The sequence below is a fragment of the Etheostoma cragini genome, chromosome 7, assembly GCF_013103735.1.
Source record: "Etheostoma cragini isolate CJK2018 chromosome 7, CSU_Ecrag_1.0, whole genome shotgun sequence".
Lineage (NCBI taxonomy): Eukaryota > Metazoa > Chordata > Actinopteri > Perciformes > Percidae > Etheostoma > Etheostoma cragini.
The window spans coordinates 25,823,080-25,844,876 of record NC_048413.1 but is presented as its reverse complement, the minus strand read 5'-3'; the positions used below and the strand labels follow the sequence as shown (position 1 = coordinate 25,844,876).

Here is a 21,797-nt window from a genome sequence, read left to right as displayed (position 1 = left end):
AGACCTACTCTATCTGTAAAATGTAGTAAGATAACTGATGTTAGGATTTGATACTATAACTAAAGTTGAAATACCCCCAAAGAGACATGACATACTACAATGTTGTCATCATTGAAATGTCTTTATTCATTAAAAGAAACTAAACAAGTTGAAGACATGGCCAGCCACAGACAGAAGTGCATCTGCATTGTTATTTGGCTTTAAAAACCTCCAGCACATAGAAGTTGGTCACAAGAGTCTTAGATATGGAGTTTGGATCCAGTGACGTAGCTATGGGCATTCACATTTTCACCAAATTCCTATGAATGATGATTACTCACACCACTAACAGGTATTACTGAAGCCTGCTAAAATCATGCATCAGGTATACAGCAATGCAATGTTACTTACAACAATTAGGCCTTATTCTAAAGATTGTTTGTGTTTATGAAGCTAAATGTACAGTGAACATAAATACTCAGCTGTGACGTGAATCTCCGCCTTCTATAAGCATTCACCAACCTTCCCCAAATCAACAGCTGACCCGCTCTTTTATCTCCCATATGGAAAACATACACCACAAAATTTAAAGTGTATGCGCAAACATCTAAAGCCAGTTCCTTGATGAATACAAACGGAGACATACAGTACACGTACAACGCAAAAAATAAGATTTCAACATTAAATTACTAAGATCAAAAAATAAAACAATAATCTATTTTAAAGAAGAAACAAAAGTGAATAAAAAATTATATCTACATCTGTGTATAAAAAAAAAAGATTATAAGTTAGTTTTTTTTTAATATGGAAACCCATTTTTGTATTTTTTGTATATAGCTGCAAAAGTAACTGAGGATTGCCTAAGGTCTATACTCATTATTACATATATATATATAAGGTATGCAGGCATGGGTCAAACAGCGAGAGAGACTCTTTAGTTTGAAGTAACTGAAACGGGCTTGATGGTCGATGCTAGACACAATACACTGCACACATATTTGACACGACTTCCTTTGCTATTTGACCCGGGCCTGTTGAAATGTCCCAGTGGGTTGTGAGACCCTACACAGTAGCAGCGAGCGGACAGCACACGCCTCACAGTATACAGAGGGCGGGGAACAGAGAGCAGCAGAAAGGCTGGCCGAACCAAGGAGGTTAAAACTGCATATAGTTCCTCTGTAGGCATACAAAGAGAATGAGTTGTGTACGTCTGTAGTGTTTCGACTGAGTTTTGTAGCACCACTACTGTCAAAAGCTCAGCACTCCCCTGGGGGGGTTTTAGACTTCTGTTAGACCAACCAGTTCGGTAAATGAGGTATAAAAAAGAAAACGGAGGGGGAATACATCACCCTCTGTGTGCCTTGACTTCCTGTGGGTTCTTCCTTACCCAGAAACCTGGTGGTGTTGAATGCTGTGTCCAAATGCTCTGCCTCTCCATGTAACGAGTGCACCCATTCTGACAGAAATATCTGGTCCTTAGTAACAATTCCCTGATGCTGGAATGAATGAACACATGAGAGTGATGAAAAAAAACACAAGCCAAGAAGAATGCGTGTGCACACTTCAAATAAAAGGAAGCAGAGGTTAAGGACACAGGTTAAAGGCACCTTGGGACCCTGATGAATCAAGAGGCACATCCCAGGACAGTAACTTTGAAGGGAGCGAGGTAACGCTTGTCATTGGTCTGCTAGGATGTCTGGTGGCCGACTGCAATGTCCTGCAACCTAGAATGTGTCCACAGCGGGTGTGTGTGTGTGTGTGTGTGTGTGTGTGTTGAGCTCTCTCCCATTGTTCCCCACCTCCATCTCGTGTGCCCCAGGAAGAACAGTGTCTACTAATTACAGCAACTTATGACACACGACACGTCTGTAGTGTGCTTCACTTTCTGGCCTGCGCATTTCAGTCTAAAGGAATAGTTCGACATTTTAGGAAATGCACTTATTTGTGATGAGCTTAGCATTAAGACTGGAAGCAGAAGGCTAGCCGTTAGCGCTGTCCCCTCACCTACCAATTAACACATTGTATCTAATTTGTTTCATCTAATAAACAGAAATGGGGGGCAGACATGTTGTGGTTTTTGGGGAGATGTTTGCTGGGACCATTTTGTTTTTTTTGGGCTGGCCACATTGACTTCCTGGTGTCTTAAGCTAATTACCTCTAGCTTCATCTTAAGCAAAACCACACGTATTTTATTTATGTTCTGGTCTTACGAGCTAAAAAATTGCAAATAAGCTTATTTCCCAAAATGTTTAAGTATTCTTTTGAGACGCAACACAAACAGGTTTTAAAGCTCTGTTCTGACATCATCAGCGCTCCAACAATGGAAATGAACTGCGCTGTTGGACATCAACTGAAACGTTTGACGTAAAGACATCTGGACACATATGTGGACACACACACTTAGTGAGAGTGGATTAGGTGGCTACCCAGTCCATGTGTCTTCACTTCCACCCCACCACCCCTCCCACCTATGTCCACAGTAAGAGGGCTACACCTAACACAGATTTGTTAAGACGGGGAGAAGAGGTTCATGGGAATACTGCAGTCCATCATTTCTTTCTACACATTAAGAACATTGTGACATATATATATATATTAAGACATCGGTGACATTCAGCCAAATGCAGGGAAAGGTGACAGTGTAGAGTGATATTACGCTTCATGCGTGGCTGCTGTCCTGGTGTCGTCCTGACTCAGGAGGAGGGGTTTCAAAAACTATTGACAGCAGTAATAAGTGGTGTGGTCACAGTTAAAACCTACAAAGCAGCATTAGTCTTAATCCAATATTCTGACATAAAACCCTTTCTCTTAAAGTTGAGTCCCAAAGTGGAAAGGTGCAAAAGAGAGATTGGTGGTGATATTAGTTGTAGAAGCTGTCACTTGGGCACCAGGCCGCGGGATTGTGGGTAAAGCGGGGATCCTGGACTTGAGGGGCTGAATGGAGAGGTGGGGGTGCTCGACTTCTTGCCTGTTCTTGGTCGACTGAGTGACAGAGAGCAAACACAGAGGGTTAAACAGTCTGTGGGCAGTATTTGCCACTTGAAAATGGATTTTACTCGTGGCCTGGACAGCTGAAGGTATCAGTTTGCCTTACCCAGACTTGGTTTTCTTGAGGCTGGCGCTGACGGGCGGGGTTGATCCCAAGCTGCTGTGAAAGCCTGAGGCATCCACCTGGATCTCATCCTCATCCCTAAGAGCGTCCTCCAGAGCCCGGGCCACCGTTGGGGCGATAACCGGCTCCTGATACTCTTTAGTGGTCCGGGTGGGCAGATCCATGTCAAGCATCATGATGTTTTCAGCCTGGGAGGAACAGAGCAAACTCGTATAAGACAAGTCAAATAAGGCACAGTTTTATGTGTTGGCAACAAAAATGAACATATATTGTCAAAAGGCTAAAGAAGAGCATTTAAAATATCCATATATTGCATTTTGGAATTGCATTCATATTTGCACTGTATGTATTGGCTCTGGACTCCTGTGCATTTCATTCACTTCTACCTACACGGTTTATGCTGCATTGCATTGTTTGCACCATTTGGTGTAATCCGTGAAACTGGATGAGGAAATGCTAGACCACCGAGTATGTGTTGTTTATCTATGTAGACTTTTTGTCTGGAGGTTTTTGTGGGAATACATGCAAAAAGGAGTGGAGGATGTGCAGCTTACTTTGTATCTCATTTCAGGCCTCATCATCATGGCCATGCGAGCATGCTGACTCAGTGGTCTTCTGTAGCCAACCGCTGACAAAGGCCTGGTCATCATCTGATGGTCACTGAAGCAGACACACAGGGGATGAGACAGTGTATACAGGATTGTGTGGAAAACAGTATTAATGTGTCATGAAATGAAGCAATATAGAGGAATATATAGAGCAATATAGAGTCACTATAGAGGAAAAAACCCTGTACTGAGTATTCTAGTAATGCAACTTAAATCTGCAACTATTGCTTAATATTCAAATCGGATTCTTCTCGTGGTTAGGAAATGTAAGCGCTGCCACAAAACACAGCCCACCCTGTTTGTTTTTTAGGAAACTTGGAAGTGTTAAACATGGGCTAAGGAAGAAGGTTTTACATTTTGGAGCAGATACGAATCAACGAGCAGATACACTAATTATTTTTCTTCTTAATTAACATTGCGAGATAGAGCATTTGTACTGCATTCATGCGGTGTCGGAATAATCAGAAAAATGAGTTCCTGATCGTATTTCATGGCTCACTTGCTCCGTTGCCTTTGCTCTTGTCGGGCAAATACTGGAAACGGCTATCAACAGTTTGAACAGTGTGAGCAATACAACCACGTCGTTTCCACATCGCTTCTTATTGCTCATCAACACATCGAATAACATTAGAAATGTTAGTCCTTATTTTCTAAGCTGTTCTCCTTCATCAAGCTTTAATCAACAATTCTTTCTTAGGATTTTATGTTAAGCCAAGAAATATGGTCAATATCTGTGTCAATGATCAACAGATCAGATCAGATCGGGGCATCTCTGCAAAAATGTGTATGTAATGTGCATTGCCCCCCTATCGACACTAGGGGTTCATGATATATCAACTTAATATTGTTATCGCAATATCACGCTGCACAATATTATATTGAAAGTATCACAATAAGTATGCAATATTTTGGTTATTTCGTGGAGCAGTGTGTGCCGTCCATTGACTGTGTGGCAGAGTGACAGTGTACATGAAGAAATAGATAAAGAAAACAAAACGGAACGAATCATGAGTGCGTGATACTACCCCAAAAAAAAAACTGTTGTAGTCAATGCACAAAATACTTCTCACGAACAAGTGTTCTTTCTAGTGGCACAACGTATGACAAGAACCCGTGAGACATACCGAAATCACCAATGTCAAAATGTATTACTTGGCCAGAGACATGATGCCCACGCACACAGTGGACAAAAAAGGCTTCGAGAAGCTTCTGAATGAACTAGACAAACGGTACCAAATCCCATCCTGCACCTATTTCTCCCAGGTAGCTATCCCACAACTTAAACAAAAACAACCAACTTTGCCCTCCCCCTTCCCTTCCCTGCCCTTTTTAAATGGATGAAGCAAAGGACAAATGGTGCAGGTTGGACTCCTCCCGTTGGGCCATACCTATTACGTGTGATTCTAGGTTCTGCATTACAGCTATGCCGTGGCTACATCAAATTATTCAAGAAATGTAACTACACGTTGTGGCGACGCACGCCGCTCGGCCTCGGCTCGGTAGCCCCACTCATTTCCTGGTCCTCTTTCTCCATAAACAACATGAAATCAAGGAGAGGGTTAACTTTTCCTGCTACAGATTTCCCACCATGGTCAGATAGCACAGGGGAGACACTACTCGCTCCGAAGCTAATCACGTCACTCGCTCTACCACACACACACACACACACACACACACACACACACACACACACACACACACACACACACACACACACACACACACACACACACACACACACACACACACACACACACACACACACACACACACACACACACACACACACACACACACACACACACACACACACACACACACACACACACACACACACGCTATTCAAGAGATCGACACAAATCAACGCACAAGTATAAACTTGAGGCCACTTACGTAGACTACGGCAAAAGCTCTGAACTGTAAATAACACTTAAAACTTAACATCTTTGGAAATACTGCTACAAATCGTACTACACTCCACCTGTAAACATTTGATTTGAACACATTCATATTTAATTGATAATTCAAGCTGTTCATTCTCTTTTTAAAAGCTTTTACGCAACACACATAACCAAGTTGGAGCACGTCTAACCAGATGAAGAATGTACAAAAAGCATGTTGATTATTGGGATTATTCTGTATCTTACTCCTCTATACGGGTGATGGGCTTCGTTTTCCAGTATTCATCCTCGTCATCAAAGTAAGCCCTGTGGACTATTTTGTTCTTCTCCTCTAAGGGAATGAAATTCTCGATGATCAGATGCCTGAAAGACCAACAAGCAAGCAATTAGACAAAGGCAGTATCAGACAGACAGACAGACAGAAGGACGACATTTCATGGGACCCTAAGAGCATTTCTACGTCCATTTATGGCTAACTGTGGCAGTGGAAATTAAGATCATGCTTGTGCGACCAGATCCACAGTGATGAATAAAACAGAACTAGGCGTATGTGTGGCTTTATAAATCTGACAAAAAAGAATGCATATTTCTTTCTTTGTGTGTAGCCTACACAGGTTTAGTCATTAATCTACAGAGATTCACGCAAATGCATGAATGGCCGGCCGACTGGCTCTTATGGCACGTGCTAGATTAGATATGTGTCAAAATATCGTCATAAATAGCCTGTTTTTGTTGTTTTGTTCTTTTTACAGCGATTTATACCAGATGCCGATCGGGTAAAAATCTGAATTCCAGATTTGCAAGTTTGGTGTTCATGACAAGAAAACTATTTTTAAAATGCTTGTTCTCTGAACGGAGTTCAGATCCATCAGGGCTACGTTATGCAGGTGAATCTCAGAGATGATATGCAACACATCATCATGCCACCTGAAAAATTTTAGTGTGTTTTTGCATTGACTCCAATCACGCTGTTCGAAAAGGTTTGCTTTGCATTTGGTGTGAACAATCTGTAAATGTAAGCACATAGATTATTTTCATTGCCAATCCCTTTGCAAAAAAAATTGGCAAAAATCTTAATTATGTCAGTGTTTACGTCTGACAGCATGAAATCAGATGGCGGTTGGACATTGTTACAGTAAATGTTCCCTTCTCTGGCAGAGCAGATGGTGTTCCTAATAGATATAATATTGATTAATGTCTTTCTGCCAGGCCAACAGTATGATATGCGGGCTCCATACTTGAGTTTGAGGTCCCTGGTGAGCTCGTTCTGGGTCTGTTCCAGCTCCTGGCGCTCGTTGATGTGCGCCTCCTGGATGTCATGGATTTCTGCCTTCACTGCCTGCAGCTTGGCAAACAGCTAGAGGACAAAGAAGGAGAGAGAAAACCAGGGTTACCATAATGGAAATGACTTTCAGAAATAAAAAGTGTGAAATTTGGCTTAGACACCTGCCTGACTGTCATGAGGAATAATGGACATGCAAATTCACAAAGATAATATTGTAGTATAGAAAAAAAGGAAACACAAAGGCAATCTTCTTCCAATTAATTAAAGTCTTAATTTTATTGTCTATTTCATTATAGTACATTTTAAAGACATAGAAAGAAGCAACCCACGCGTAGCGGCACAGACGGGAACCTTTTTGGTAAACTCTGTGTACACAAACAACGTTCTCAAAGCTAGAGTTCCTGTGTGGAGCCCCTGGTGATCCTTCGATAAAAGTCTTGTGTTGTGTCGAGCCTTCTTAGTGTTTTAAAAATAGCTATTTTGAGGCTAGCATTAAAGTGTCCCTAGCACTCCCATTCAAAAGAATGAGAAAATGCTAAATCTTAAAAGTGGTGCTTATGTCCTAAATATGCTTTTATACAAAAGTTTGACTCGGGTACTATCAAAAAAAGACCCTGGGTTGCATTTTGGCGAGAGTTACGCTTTAATTTCCTATCAGGCTTTCAAAATTAAAACAGGACTGCAAGCGCATGCAGAAATCTGTGTTTTGTGCCAGTGTGGATGGAGGAAAGGAGAGTCAGCCATTAGTTAGACCGCCCGGAGTTGCAGCTGCTACCTTTTTCAGCTTCTTGGTTTTGATGTCAACCTCCTGCTGCAGAGAACTGTAGGTCTCCTTCAGCTCCAGAGTCTCTTCGTCACGACTCTCCATCTGCTGCTGCATCTCTCGCTCTCGCCGTTTCTGGAAACACAGAAGAGCACATTCTGAAATTCAAACCTCGGTTTTCATTTAAAGCTGTGATTCAAATTAAGGTTGTCATGTTGGTATACAGTTAAGATAGAAAACACGACAGTCACAGACAGCTTGTATCATGTTGACGCGCCAACAGTTTGTCATAACTTTGAAGGAATTGGATGAGAAATAAAATGATTATTTGAGCTTGAAAGCAACATGTTGGTCTCGAATGGTTTAACCCCGGTTGAAGATCAGGACCCAGGTGTACTGGTTACAAGCTTCTTCCACTTGGAGGAATCCAAAACTGGAGGAAAGGACGTGAAATTTTACATATCATTTATCCAAAGCAACTTACAATTGCTAAACATGTCAGAGGTCGCACAAGCAACTAGGGGTTAAGTGTCTTGCTCAGGGACATCGCAGTGGGAATACTCAACATCAGCAAAACAAGCGAGGCAAAGACACACACTCATGTGCCATGTCTACATCAATGGAGCTGAGGTGGAGCAAGTGGATAGTTTAAAGTTCACGGGAATCGGGATAGAATCCAAACTGTGACTGTGTGATTTGTGACCTTCAAACCATAAGCTCTAATTGAGAGTAAAGTTACATTTTCCAGATGTTTGGGGTACCTGTTCAGCGATTTCCTGCCTCTTCAGCTCCAGCATTTTCTGTTGCTCATTGGTGTGGTCCACGATGTTCTTCCCCCCTACTAGAAGCTTACTCTCCATCGCCTGGATTGAGAAGGGAAAAAAAATTATAATAATTATGAAACCACTTCAAGACGCATTGTGGAGAAACTGACTAATAAATTTCTCGTGAAAATGAAAAAAACTTTGTCTATTGACTTATGAGAACATCTGACTTGTGAGTCATTTCTTGAATCAAATGAAACAACATCTGAACATCTGAAATCAAATTAATCGGATATTTCTTGGATGTACAGGAACACACCTAGTGTGGAAAAATGTGCTTACTTTCACTTTGGCGGCAAGCATTTCTCCTGCGTCCTTCTCCCTCTTCAAATCTTCCATTTTCTTCTCTTTTTCTTTAAGTAGCCGAACTTTCTCCTCAGCCACCAGACTATGATCCTCCATGATGGCCTCTCTCTCTCGCTCCAGCTTCTCCTGCTGCTCCCTCCAGTAATCCCCTTTGTCGTCCCCCTCTTCATCGTCATCCTCCGTCTCGCCTTCCTCCAGATCCTCACCGTCGCTCCCATCCCTCCTCCTCTGCCTCCTCCTTTTCTTCTTTCCCGAGCGCTTTTGCAGCTGTTCCTTCAGCCGCGCGATCTCCTCCTGAAACTCCCTGAGCAGGGCATCCTTGGGGTCCTCGTTGATACGTGGTTTATTCTTGATGTTCTTCGCCCTGTTGGAATAGCGCAACGTTGTCAAGGTCTCCTCCACGTTGTAGGATGCCGGGCCAATGTTGGCGACCATGACAGTGCGGGCGTTGCCCCCCAGAGAGTCTTGCAGCAGACGGGTGAGTTTTGAATCTCGGTAGGGGATGTGGCTGCTCCTTCCGTCCACCAAAGCTGATATGACGTTCCCCAGAGCCGAAAGCGACAGATTGATCTTTGTGGCTTCTTTAAGTCTCTCCCCCTGAGCGCCGGTCTTGGTCTGCCTTTCACTGCCGGCTAAATCCACCAGGTTCAGTTTGCCAACTCTGATATGGTTCTCCCCGTCGACACCCAACTCACTGCACTCAACAGTGATGACAAAGATGGCGTGAGAACGGGAGCTGTGTTCATTCATGTTGGTGGCGCCCACTGAACGATTCTGGTTTCCCACATTCATGACATGTTCAATCTCCCGCACACTCTTGGTGACGAATGACGAAAGGTCTTTAACGTACACACCCGTGTCAGGCCTCTCCCTGAGCTCGAGACGACGCGACTGGTCTTTGGAGAGCAAGTCTTTGATCTCCTCTTGGTAAATTTCTAGATATGATGCTCTCACCAGGTACTGTTGATTCTGGGACCGTGAAATGTGTGTGAAAACATGCTCAAAGGAGTTAGGGATCACCCCTCTCCTCTCTGGATCGTTTCTCACTCCCTCCATTGTGTATGTCTTCCCTGTGCCGGTCTGCCCGTAGGCAAAGATGGTCCCGTTGAACCCAAGTAGAACTGAATCCACCAGGGGCCTGAAGGTTTCATCATACAAATCTATTTGTTTGGAGTTTGAGTCGTAGACTGAATCATAAGTGAAGATTTTGGGGAGTTCACCGACTGAAGTCTCCCTGGGGTTCCTGACAATAATTTGGCCCAATTTGACATCAACAGAGACCACCCTTTCAAACTTAGCTGCCCGCTCTTTTTCATTCATGGGGCGACAACGGACCACCACCTTGACCGACTCAGAGCTCTTGCTCTTGGACATGTTGCAGAGGGAACACCAACCCACACGGCTTGGCACTTTGTAGGCTCTGTCTTCCAAGTGCAGCTTCAGGAACAGTTCACCAATACACATCCAAAACTGGTGGAGAAGACACATACAATGATTAGTAACAACCTGCAATGGCAATTATGATGGTGACTCAAAACCTTGATGGTTAATGAATCACACACATTTTTACTTACAAACTGGAAGACTCATAAAGCTTGATGTAATACAAAGCTATTGACAGTCTTGGGCAAAGATATAACGTTAGTTAGCTAGCTAACCTGACACTAACACCTGTACTGCAGCTCAATGTTCCGTGGACTTGACAAGGTCTTGTACGTGGAAACACTAACGTTAGCGGAATATGATTTTTCCAGATGCCACAAAACACAGCACGCCAACTATAATTGGTCCAAATGAATAACCTCTTCATAATGTTACTTGCCGAAGATGAGGAGCAGAATTTAACATTACACAGTAACTCACTTTTCTGTTAGCTAGAAAATAACCGAAGTAGGCTACCACTACACCTATTTAGCTAGCGTTAACTTAGCTAACGTTACGTTAGGTAACCAGCAACTATGGCTAAAGTTATATGTTACCTACGGTAGCTAGTCAACGTTGGAATTCCATGTTATCAAGTGACAGCCGTCGTGAGCACTCTGTCAGCCAGAGCATGTCGATAAACCGTGGCTTAATAGCTGCTTAGTTGATTAATTAGCGGACCAACGTTAGCTTAGCTGTGTAAAATGCAGCCCATAACAAGAACTCAAGACCGGTCTAGCAACGACAAACACACCGGTAACCTAAGCTACAAGTCTGGTAACGTTAGCATTACCTGGCTAAAGCTAACAGCAACGGCATATCGCCGTACAGAAATAAAAAAAACATTACATACATTCACCCATGCAATACAAACACAGCTTTCCACCGGTCACACATACATGTCGTTAAAGATTTACCAGTTGGCCAACGTTAGCTAGCTAATCCAGAACTCCCAGTCAGCCATTAGCCGTTGCTCATCCCCACAACGGTCCCGGTTACAAAGTTGCCAGATTCAAGCACTGTATCCTCCCCAAAAGGGACGTGGTGAAAACAGTCACCCGTATAAATGGTGTAATTTTGAGCTAGAGTATGTAACGTTATAACTGTTAAGTATACAGTCGCAAAATCTTTAACTGTGAATAACTAAGTGGCAAGCCAAATACATGCATTATGATTTAAGAACACAAATGGAAAGTATAGTAGCATATTTGGCAACCATGTCAACAAGCTTGTCCAACATAGCTCAGTATATCAGCTGATTCAACTGTACTCACAGCTAAGCTTCCTGTCAGGGAGGTAAACAGACTGAGGCTGCTGGTTTTAAAACATTAGTGTGCATCACTTTATTGGTGAAAAACATTATAGAAAACATTTGACTTCCAAAACATTGCATTCACACAGAGGAACACAATTAGCTTGCCACACACCCCCACTTGCATTTAATCAATTCAACCAGAGCAAATCAACTCTTTGTTTCCCCAAAACATCCCTGAAACGTGTGTTCACATTCACCGAATAACAATACTGCCCCCACAACATTCACTACAGGGTTCCACACATTACATTAGTTTTTGGTCCTGGTAAATTGAGAGGTGGAAAGTGTCCTTTTTCCTCACTATAATTAGTCTGTACAGGAGGATCAGTTACTGTGCTCTTCTTGGAATAGAGGGCAGAGAGGAAAGGAAAGAGCAAGCTGGAAAAGACATGGAGAGATGAAAAGGTGGACAGAGAAAGAGAGAGAGAGAACATGACCACTGGCACTGCCGTCTTTCCCAGGGTTCACTAAAGGTCACCTGCTAACATGTCTGGATTGTAAAACATGGTTGCAGCTACATACTGTGGCGGTAGCTAAAGCAGTAGAAGCCTAATCTTGAGCAGGACACATTCAAATCCTGGACTTTTAAGTAGGATAAAGACAAAACTAAAGGGTTTCTTGGTAAAAGTAGCTGCTGCATCAGATTTTAAAAGCCCTTCCCCCTTTTTCACAGATTAAAACCCACTCTAAAAGAACCTGCCATTAAGAACCATCACGTCCTATATAAATATTGACTGCCTTCCACATGCTCCCTCGCCTCCTCATGACAGTCCACCAGCATCAACATCCAGGACACAACCGTGTGACTCTTCTGCTCAGAGTTCTTCTTTGTGATTTACTTTCCCAGGCTTGTCCATGCCAAAAAAGGAGGATGAAAGGCCATGGACGTCCCGCTCTCTCTTCACAAAGGCGGAAAAAGAGGAGACACAGTTGCCGATAAAGTGGTCAGCCCGGCCTAAGATGTACAGGTCCATTTGAGCCGAGTCTGGCTGAAGACTCACCACTTTCACCTGAAAAGCCGGAATGAAATACACAAGTAAACAACCAGGTGAGGAAATGCAGTATAAACATCAACTTTTTTTCATTGATTACATCCCACTTTGCAACTGAGTAATACAACAGAGACCTTGTTTATTGATATTGATTCATTTTAATATTGATCGATCCAACACCAGAGATTCTTTCGTACCTTCAAGTAATGTTTCCAATGTTTTTTATATGTTTTCCTCTTAACTATTTATTGTCCTTGATCTTTTTATCTTTTAATTACTTAATTACTTTTTTTGATTAATTGCATTATTATATGCTCTGTAGCACTTTGAGATTGCTGAAATGTAAAGTGAAATACAAATAAAATGTATTATTATTATTATTATTATTATTATTAATGTAACAGTAATGGACAACTCGGCTCCCAACCTGTAGGGGGACCAAAGAGGAAAAGTGCGCCTACTGTCCTACAGTAAAAGGGCTTGTTGACAAGCAAGTAGCTAATACTAATGCTAGGTCGTTCTTGTTGGGTAACGTAAGGTTATGACATTGTTTATCAAGCTCAGTTATTTTTAGTATGACTGTTTTGACCACGGTTAACAACGTTGGCCTACCACGAATTCATCAGTAATGGTAACTGTATAGATAAACAACTAATCTAATGGTAATTTAACTTGCTAGCTAGCACAGCCCTGTCTGTCTGCCTCAGTCTCCCGGTGCTGCGAGGCTTCAGTCGGGATGAGAGCTGACAACAACCCGGGCCCGGGACATATCCACAGTCACCCCCCCACCCAGCAAGCAACCATCCATTATTATTACACCCTCCGGCCCAAGACACATCCTCAGTCGCCCCCCCCCAGCTAGCAAGCAACCATCCACTATTATTAATTCAATTTTTTATTTCTTACAGCCTCCGGCCCAAGACACATCCACAGTCATCTCCCCAGCCAGCTTTACAGTAAGCTACATTTACCTGTAATTTCATACAGTGCAATATGTATTTATTTGTTGTTAATACTTAACTACTTTTCACACAATGTATATACAAAGCTATTTTATATATGTATATAGTTGCTCTCAGGACTGCTCTCTTTTTTCTCAGCACTACCTATACTTTACATTTTTATATTCTGTACTCTTATATTTTATATTTTTATATTTCATGTCGACACTGTAAAGGGGTTGCTTCAATCTCATTGCACAGGTACCGCACTTGTGTATAATGGCAATAAAGGCATTCTATTCTATTACCAGACAAAATGGGAATAAGGCACCAAAAGGACTAATACCAATGTAATACAAAGATGTGGTAACATTGGATCTGGACAAGAAAGATAACTTTGGGAGTTGGAAGAGGTGTGTTGCAATTCTGTCTTCTCACTCAACACACGAGTTTATGGATCTGAGTGTTGCGATTTTGGTTTCATGACGCATATGGTTACAGCCCTAGTGCAGATTGTAAAGCAGTAGTGAGTCATGGCATACTTGTGAAGGCATAACAGAGGCTTTACAAACCCACCTTGCCCTTGAGGAGCTTTTCAATATCCTTACTGTGGGACTCTGAGTCAGTGGCGATGTAGACAGAGCGGGCGAAGGTCTTCTTCGTCCACAGCTTGACGGCCCTGCCGATCTCTTCCAGGTCAGGAAGGCACATGGTCATGGTGAGAGGCAGGGCTGTCTGGCGGTTGTAGCCGACACACTGAGGGGAGGCCATGAAGTGAGGTCCTGCGTCGCCAGTCTTCAGCATTTTGCAGGCATTTTGCTGTAAGGGTGGATTAACGAAAGGATTTAATAATACATAATATAGAAATAAAGACGGTGGCTGGAAGGCTCAGCATTGTGGTCTCTGGTACTTTTTCAGTTTTTCTTTGTTCAGTTTTCAGCTTCCTCTCTCCAAATACATTTACCAGGGACAAACTTTAACACAGTTCTACGGAGCAGCAGCTCTCTATGGGATTTGCCGCAGACCACGACAGGGGAAGCGACTCGGAGCGCTGCGACAGCGGGCATTTCAAACTACGCAATGCCTTTTTTCAAGATTCGCTGATCTGTACTTCACCAAAACCTGGCTTTGTGAGCACATCCTGGGTAGTAAACTACAACTGCCGGGCTCCCAACGCCTTTGAGTGGATCACGTAACTATTGCTCCTACATGAACAAAGGCTGGTGTACAGATGTCGCGGTTCTAAAAACATTATGTAGTAATTTTCATTGACTGTAAACCGTTCTATTCACTGCTAGAGTTTTCCTCCTTTATACTGGTTGGTGTTTAAATAATTCTACTTCAGGCTTGTGTTAGTGGGGTGGCACAACACATGGCTGACCAGGTAACTTAAAATCCAGACTCTTTGCTCTTGGGAAGTTTAACAGAGCAAAAGCCACAAACTGTCAAAATACAGACCGCACAATAACTGTCCCACCAAGGATAAAAACACACCGGACCATCGTTACACCACATTACAGTTACACATTACAACAGGTACTTGGGCATTTTGTATGACAAACGTGGCTGTTTCTATCAATTTGGCCTTTCACCCACCCACAAATGGCGTTTTAGGTCACTAAAAACTGAGCTTTTGGAAACATGTTTAGAAAGGCTGTGTTAGTGCTGTTGTTGGGAAAACTGAGTTTTCGGCTTGTAACGGCAGGGTGGGTGCGGTTATCTCCTTTTTGAGGAGACAACATTTCTTGCAATGTCCGAAGTGGCCAAGATAATGCTAGAAATAGGCCTGCTAGCAGGGAGTTTTACATGTTTACACATAAATGTACATTTACTCTTCCATTATATTGCGGAATGGAGGCATCAGACTGCGCTATGGACACAGAACCCGCTGCCAACTTTGCCGGTTTTGGATGAGATTGTTGGACTTCCAGTTGGTGGGTAGCCTTGTGGCAGAGCCCGTCTACGGAGAGCCTGTTCACTGCCTGTCAAGCCCCATTGTACCGCATCTGGTTGCCGTACCACCAGAGATCCACAGGGGGTGATCTCAGGCGAGTGCAAATGAATGGGAGTCTACGGAGCTAGACGCCTACATTAGTCTCTTTCACCTGATTGTTGTTGAGAAAATCTTAAATTTGATTGTAGTTTTTAGAAGTTTAACAAGGATTATAGGTTGAACGTTGAATGAACGAGTACTTAGGTCGTTAGGTACTTTTCATGTGGAAGAAGATTTTTCTCAACTGTGCTTGTGGGGACAAGATGAACTTTGGGAAAGAAGCTCGAAAAAAAAAAAAAAGATGCGTGATTGCCTGTTTGTGAGCATACGAGTAAATGTGAAAATGGAAGAGAGAGAGATGACAACCCTAATGTGTCCAAACCTTAACATAAGTTGTGAAGAACATCTCACCCAGTCACTGCCAATCCTCAAGTGAATGGCAACGTACGGCCTGGTCAGCAGGGTAGCAATGTGCTCCTCTCCCTCCTTTACCATCTGGTCTGACCACACCACGTAGCGCTGCAGGCCCACGTGCTCCTCTATCACTGGGAACTGGGCCGGAGCCCCCGGCAGCGCCAGCACAGGGTGCTCAGAGGGAGGAAACCTTTTCAAACAGGGGAAGCATGAGGAGAAGCCCCCTGTTAACCACTAAAAAACCAATCAATCACCGATCAAAAAAAAATCAATGGAAAATTAAAACCTCAGATACCCATCAGTCATACCCGTCATACCGTCAGTCATACCCGTCTTACACAAAGGTCGGTTTGGAGTTGGCGCCTAATCCCTAACCAGTTCTTTGGGTTTTGACAGCCAAAGAACCAGCTTTAAGCCAGGAAAACTGGTTCCAGAGCGGCACCAAGTCTTTGCTGGTTAAGAACCAAAAACTAATGACGTCAGGGGTGGGGACGGGATTATTATCGTGACCAGCAAGACCAACTAAAAACCAGAGCTTTGGTATAGACCTGAAATCAAAGTAGTGGTGGTCTGTGTTTGTCGTTTAATTCAAAACCTGAGATGTCTCAAATCACACACATATGAAAAAAATTGTGTGTTTTGTTTTTTAAACATAGTGAAAAACTATGAAAAATTTCGTAAAATTTTTGGAAAGGAGTGCCGAAAACTCAGGAAAATGCATTAAAAAGTTGGAGTTTTGAGAACTTGGAAGCAGGAATGGAAAGCGGAGACGTATTTACATGTATATACATATAGATGTATACAGCGACGTTAATGTTTTTAGGTTGGTCAGTTGAACCAACTTCAAATGAACAGCAGCCCAGAACTAGAAATAGGTTTGCGTTGGTGGAAAGGGGGCGTCAGTCAATTATAATGTTAAGGCTAGCAATGCTGCTCATGAAGGCGTGGTTTTCTTTGTTTTGTCTCATCTCTGATAATACTTAATGTGCCTACAGTAGAGTGGGGCTACTGAACATGTACTCACTTCTTCATCCACTGAGGTTGGTGGTAGGAACTAAAAGAAACACCACCAAACAAGACAGACTCGTCAAATTCCACGCCAACGTAGTCCCAGAAAGGACCAAATGGGTTCCCATCCTAAAAAATTAATCAGAACTGTCAATCTGTCCATATCAAGAGCCATTAAACTGTAACAGTTGTGTCATAGTTATGAGTGTCCGTCTACGGGCCACCAGAGGGCAGCATTCGCCCTCACCCGGTTCACTTGCAGTCACCATCATTTATTGATGAAGACGCTGAGTTTCTATCTGCTTTCAAAGAAAGCTCAGTTATGCTTCGTTGAAAGTGACAAAGCATACAGGGCTTCTGCAGGTTTCACCAAGTAAAATGTAAGATTTTTGAAGACCTTTTTGAGACCATTATGAATGAAATTTAAGACCTATATATATATATATATATATATATATATATATATATATATATATATATATATATATATATATATATATATATATATATATATATACAAGTGGAGTTCAATGAGCATTAGAGGCAGCGATCCATGGAAGTAGGAAAATTAAGACCAGCTTTAAATACTTTAAGACCAACAACACAATACGTAATCAAATTAAAGACATTTTAGGTCCTAACATATTAAAATTTTAAAAGGTTGACCGTTTTAGACCCCCGCAGAAACCCTGTTACTATTTCAAATCTTTCAGAAGAGAGATATGACACATAAGTAGACAATCTGCAAGCAGCAACCAATGTCATCAGATAATCATACTTCCTTGTAGCTACCTGACACTAACATTTAAATAATCTACTCCACTGGACTCACCTTCATGGGGCAGGATTTCTTGTCTGCACTCCGCTGGGCAGCAGTCTCGAAGCAGTAGGCTGTCCTTTTTTTGGAGGGCCAGTATTTGGGGGCCAGCTTCTCCATGAAGTCCTCCAGACTGACCACTCGGTGGTAGGCAGACAAGGCCTCCAGTTGGAAGAACTCACTGTAGGGAACATGGACCTGAACAGAAAAGAACCGAACGGAATAAAACAGCACGGTCCAACTCAGGTTTAAAGGACAAGTTCGGTGAAGAGATTCATTTTTTTGCTATTGTCAACCTATCCCAAACAGAGCTGAGCAATATATCGATAATAATACCGATATATGTGGCTGGGTATCGTCTCATATTTTGGATAACGTAATATGACAAGTTTTATCTATTTTCTCCGTATCACCCAGCTCTAATCCCAAAGCAACACTGAATGTAAAGTGGCCCTTGTATGTTGGGTAGAGGGGCTCCTACGTTTCCCTGGAAGCAAATGTTCACTCATAACATCTGTTATCACAATCTTTCCAAAATGGCCTGTTCTTCTTTTGCACTTTTCAGTAAGGATGCACCGATCCGATGCAAGTTGCTGGTGCATGATTTATTAAAAACAATTCAGTAAATGTGTATCAATGTATTTAGAAAGTAAGGAAAGTAATGTTTAAGTCAAACTTGATGTTACCTAACACATAAAAGAATGATACCCAAATCCCAGGTATCAGGACTGAAAAAGTAGTCAGATTAGTGGCTCCTTACTACTGTATATATGTATAATTCATACAATATACATATAATCCGGCATCTTACTGTACAACTTTAATGTGCCATGCACAGTACATTGGTACTAGCAGTAGTAGCAGTACAAGGGCCGGGCGACAGGGAGAAAATCCGATATCACAATGTTCTTGACCAAATACTATAATTTTCTGTGTTTAGTCAATACAGCTGCAATACAGTGCTATTACAGTGTAATGTTAAGGTTTTACCTTTAGTCAACCTACCTCATTTCTTTCACAACACTGATATTTGCCTTATTAATTCCTTAAGTACTAAGAATCAATCAAGTACATTTGTGTGGTTGTAGTCAGGGACAGGTTGTCGGTGTGTGTTACTCACATTGGTGTAAGGGTGTGTGTGGTGTCGGTACACTATCCAGGGAGGGACTGCAAGGGTCCGGTTCAACATCTTTGAAAACGCCAGAGATCCCAGGAAGTGATCTGCCTGGTTCCCAAAGCGACCTGAACAATAGCATTAGGCGCGTTATCAGAATCAGAATCAGCTTTATTCGCCAGGTATGAGGACACATACGAGGAATTTGTCTTTGGAGCATCGTTACTCACACTGTGCTTACACACACACATATCAACCAAAACAGAAATATACACACTAATATATACATACTCTAATTATACTCTCATTTTCAACAGTACACTTTCTTTGCTTCTCATGACAAGAAAATGGAAACTTAAGAGACTGGGGGGGTGTTTACATCCGTATACCATGCGCTATATGATCTCTAATAGCTTCTGAGTGACCTGCTAATAACAGGATTGCAACAGCTGCAGTTATTACCGTAACACCTACGGTTGCACCCCAGGTGTCACAAGCGCCTCTCAGTAAGCTGCTAACGAGCCATTGGAGCATCTTCTCCAGCGGTTAAGTAACACCAAGTCCTGCCTACTGAACTGCTAGCAGAGTCTGACATACGTCCGGGTTCATATTTAGGCGATATGTGCTTTAGCCGACAGAACACACCACTCTCATCTTAGGAATGAGTGACGTTGAGTTGTGGCTTCGCTAGCTTTGCTCTTGTTAAACTACAGAATGCAGCTACACAGAGTCATTTACCCATGCACGGGCAGTACAGAATGTAGCCATTCGGATCCCACTTCAGCTCTTCGGCCAAAGTCCAACAAGTTTGGAGTAGAAGCGATAACAGCAACCACATCACTGTAAGAGCACAACTTGCTTTTTGTTTAACCGCCATTGTGGTTCATTTTTTATCCCAGAATGCACTGGCTTTTAAGTCGGCTTCTTCTTTGGATTAATTGAGCAATTCAAACGCGCATCGGACACCTCTGCTGCCACCTGGTGGACCGGAAATGGTGGAGCCACGTGATGGTGACGCCGCATCTCTGGTTAACCCTCCTGTTGTCCTGGGGTCAAATTTGACCCGTTTTCAACCCTTGTGTTGACCTCCCGGCTTAGAAATGTTAGCACATTTTTCTACAAAAACAAATGTGCATTTTTTTTTTAGTTTCCTGCACTTTTTGTTAAATTTTGTTTTAGTTTTTTTTTTTTTTCATCGTTTCTGATGCTTTTTTTCTTAGGTCTTTGTTGCGTTTTTTGTGGTTTTGTTTGACTGATTATAACTTGTAATCTTTTCAACATTTTTTAAACCTAATTTTGGAGTTTAAGAAGCAAAAATATATTGTAAAATTCAATAAAACACCCACAATTTACAATGAAAGTAGTGAACTTATCCTTCCCTTCACTTTAGAAGAGCGTTTTTTATAGAACCATCCCTGTTCCTTTTAGGAAATTTGGTTGAAAGAAAAACAAATTTCCGATCTAGACACTCTTTGAAAATGGGTCAAATTCGACCCAAAGACAACAGATGGGTTTCTACATCAAAAATTTGAGATTTCTTCATCCAAATTGTCCAAATACTACATGGATGGTTCCATATAACACGGAAGGATCAGTTCAGTACTTTATTGAATTTTGGGTGTTTTATTTCCCCTCAAAAAACTTTGACAAAAGACAAAAAATGATATAATGTCATATAAATGTGGTTTCCCCACCATGAATTCGAAAAAGAAACCGAACAACTCTGAGATGAGGACGGCGACTCAGAGGTCTGGAAACCAGGCTATAAGCCCCACAGCTGTCATCTGATTCAAATATTGTCAAATTCTGAATTGTACTAATAAAGAAAAGTGTGACATCTGCTATTTCCTACGGAGTCTTGCTCATTTTAAACCGTGAGAGCAGGGACAAAAACACAACTACAGAAATCAGAAAGTTGTACCCAAAAAAAAGTTCCCAAAACTTTGGCTAAACAATTGGGTTTACGTACAGTAGGTGAATGTAAGATGGTAACTGAAGCTTTCCCTTGCTCTGTCAACAACCATAGATAAAAGACATTTGATAATCTGACAGTAGGGATACAATGGAAGCATTGCAGCAAACATAGGGACATTGCATGTAGGAAATGATAAGGTCAATAGAAAGACACTATCGATTACTAAAGACAACCTTGTACAACCCTGAGAGCATCATGTGAGTTTCAATCCAAACTGAGACAGGAAGCATTGTAAACCTGACACAGTTCTTGCAAAATGAGGATGTGAGATCACAAGTCATTGTTTCCCCCCTCTGTGACACAAGGTGATCATTCATTTTCTGCAACCTGACAGAAAACAACACTTTATCTCTCCAGTTGTTAGCATTCCTGACAAGTGAGACGTTGGAATGCATTTAATTAAAGCATTTTATATACATTAAAGCGCCCACATTCAGCTCATTTTCAGGTCCATAATTGTATTTTCAGGTTGTGCCAGAATAGGTATACAGGGTTTCATTTAAAAAAAAAAAACAGTTTTTGTTGCTGCAGTTCCTCATTTCACCCTGTGTGTTTAGGTCTCTGTTTTAGCTACATGGTGAGACATCTCTTTGTTGGGAGTCGCACATGCTCAGTAGCTCGGTAAGATCACAGCAGCTAGATAACTGTTTCTCCAACTTTGGTCAGCACAAGGCAGGATTAGCTTGGAGACTTCTTTGAAATGAGGGACACTTATGGAATACCTGCAGAATAGGGACAGGAAGTAGTTCTTCTGGAGATTATGGTGAACTAATGTGTGTGTGTGTTTTGCCATTGAGAACGAGCTAGCATGCTAAGATTAGCCACCTCTTCTTGGCTAGTGACGCAGAAAGCCGTGCAGATCTTGAAGATCTCACCCGGAGACTGAAGGCAGAAACCACATCTCACTCAAAACAGCATGGATAGTATTTTTTTTCAAAATATGGGCACTTTCATACTAATTCAGTGGATTTGACAGCTCAATGCTTAAAGAAATATGCCGATGCCACCTAAACAGGGGCGGCTGTGGC

General features: G+C 42.1%; 2 protein-coding genes across 4 annotated transcripts; both read right to left on the bottom strand.

Annotated features, from left to right (window-relative positions):
- Positions 1-2,205: 2,205 nt before the first annotated feature.
- On the bottom strand, positions 2,206-11,226 carry kif3b (kinesin family member 3B). Of its 3 annotated transcripts, none has more exons than XM_034876896.1 (9): positions 11,118-11,226; positions 8,755-10,248; positions 8,410-8,511; positions 7,661-7,783; positions 6,839-6,957; positions 5,847-5,963; positions 3,646-3,751; positions 3,074-3,279; positions 2,206-2,961 (listed from the first exon to the last, which is right to left on the bottom strand). In XM_034876896.1, exons 2-9 carry the CDS (start codon positions 10,240-10,242, stop codon positions 2,856-2,858), a joined length of 2,367 nt encoding a protein of 788 aa, XP_034732787.1. In that variant the 5' UTR covers positions 10,243-10,248; positions 11,118-11,226; the 3' UTR covers positions 2,206-2,855. The 3 variants fall into 3 exon arrangements, with proteins under 3 accessions (XP_034732787.1, XP_034732785.1, XP_034732786.1); XM_034876894.1 differs by having other exon boundaries at positions 2,718-2,961; positions 11,054-11,212; XM_034876895.1 differs by having other exon boundaries at positions 2,718-2,961; positions 11,100-11,212.
- A 289-nt stretch (positions 11,227-11,515) lies between these two features.
- On the bottom strand, positions 11,516-19,712 carry pofut1 (protein O-fucosyltransferase 1). Its single transcript, XM_034876897.1, has 7 exons — positions 19,533-19,712; positions 18,801-18,922; positions 17,696-17,878; positions 16,880-16,992; positions 15,853-16,045; positions 14,025-14,267; positions 11,516-12,525 (listed from the first exon to the last, which is right to left on the bottom strand). The coding sequence occupies exons 1-7, from the start codon at positions 19,669-19,671 to the stop codon at positions 12,331-12,333; spliced, it is 1,188 nt and encodes a 395-aa protein (XP_034732788.1). The 5' UTR covers positions 19,672-19,712; the 3' UTR covers positions 11,516-12,330.
- Positions 19,713-21,797: the final 2,085 nt, after the last annotated feature.

What these genes read in the sequence shown, in the direction of transcription:
- kif3b (XM_034876896.1), bottom strand. Translation starts at nt 10,242, where the DNA reads ATGTGTATTGGTGAACTGTTCCTGAAGCTGCACTTGGAAGACAGAGCC. An exon ending in AAACCAAGAAGCTGAAAAAG is followed by an intron (nt 6,958 to 7,660) that starts GTAGCAGCTGCA and finishes TTTGTCCTCTAG; the next exon opens with CTGTTTGCCAAGCTGCAGGC. An exon ending in CTCAAGAAAACCAAGTCTGG is followed by an intron (nt 2,962 to 3,073) that starts GTAAGGCAAACT and finishes TCTGTCACTCAG; the next exon opens with TCGACCAAGAACAGGCAAGA.
- pofut1 (XM_034876897.1), bottom strand. Translation starts at nt 19,671, where the DNA reads ATGGCGGTTAAACAAAAAGCAAGTTGTGCTCTTACAGTGATGTGGTTG. An exon ending in ACACACACCCTTACACCAAT is followed by an intron (nt 17,879 to 18,800) that starts GTGAGTAACACA and finishes TTTTCTGTTCAG; the next exon opens with GTCCATGTTCCCTACAGTGA. An exon ending in AGAAATCCTGCCCCATGAAG is followed by an intron (nt 16,993 to 17,695) that starts GTGAGTCCAGTG and finishes TTAATTTTTTAG; the next exon opens with GATGGGAACCCATTTGGTCC.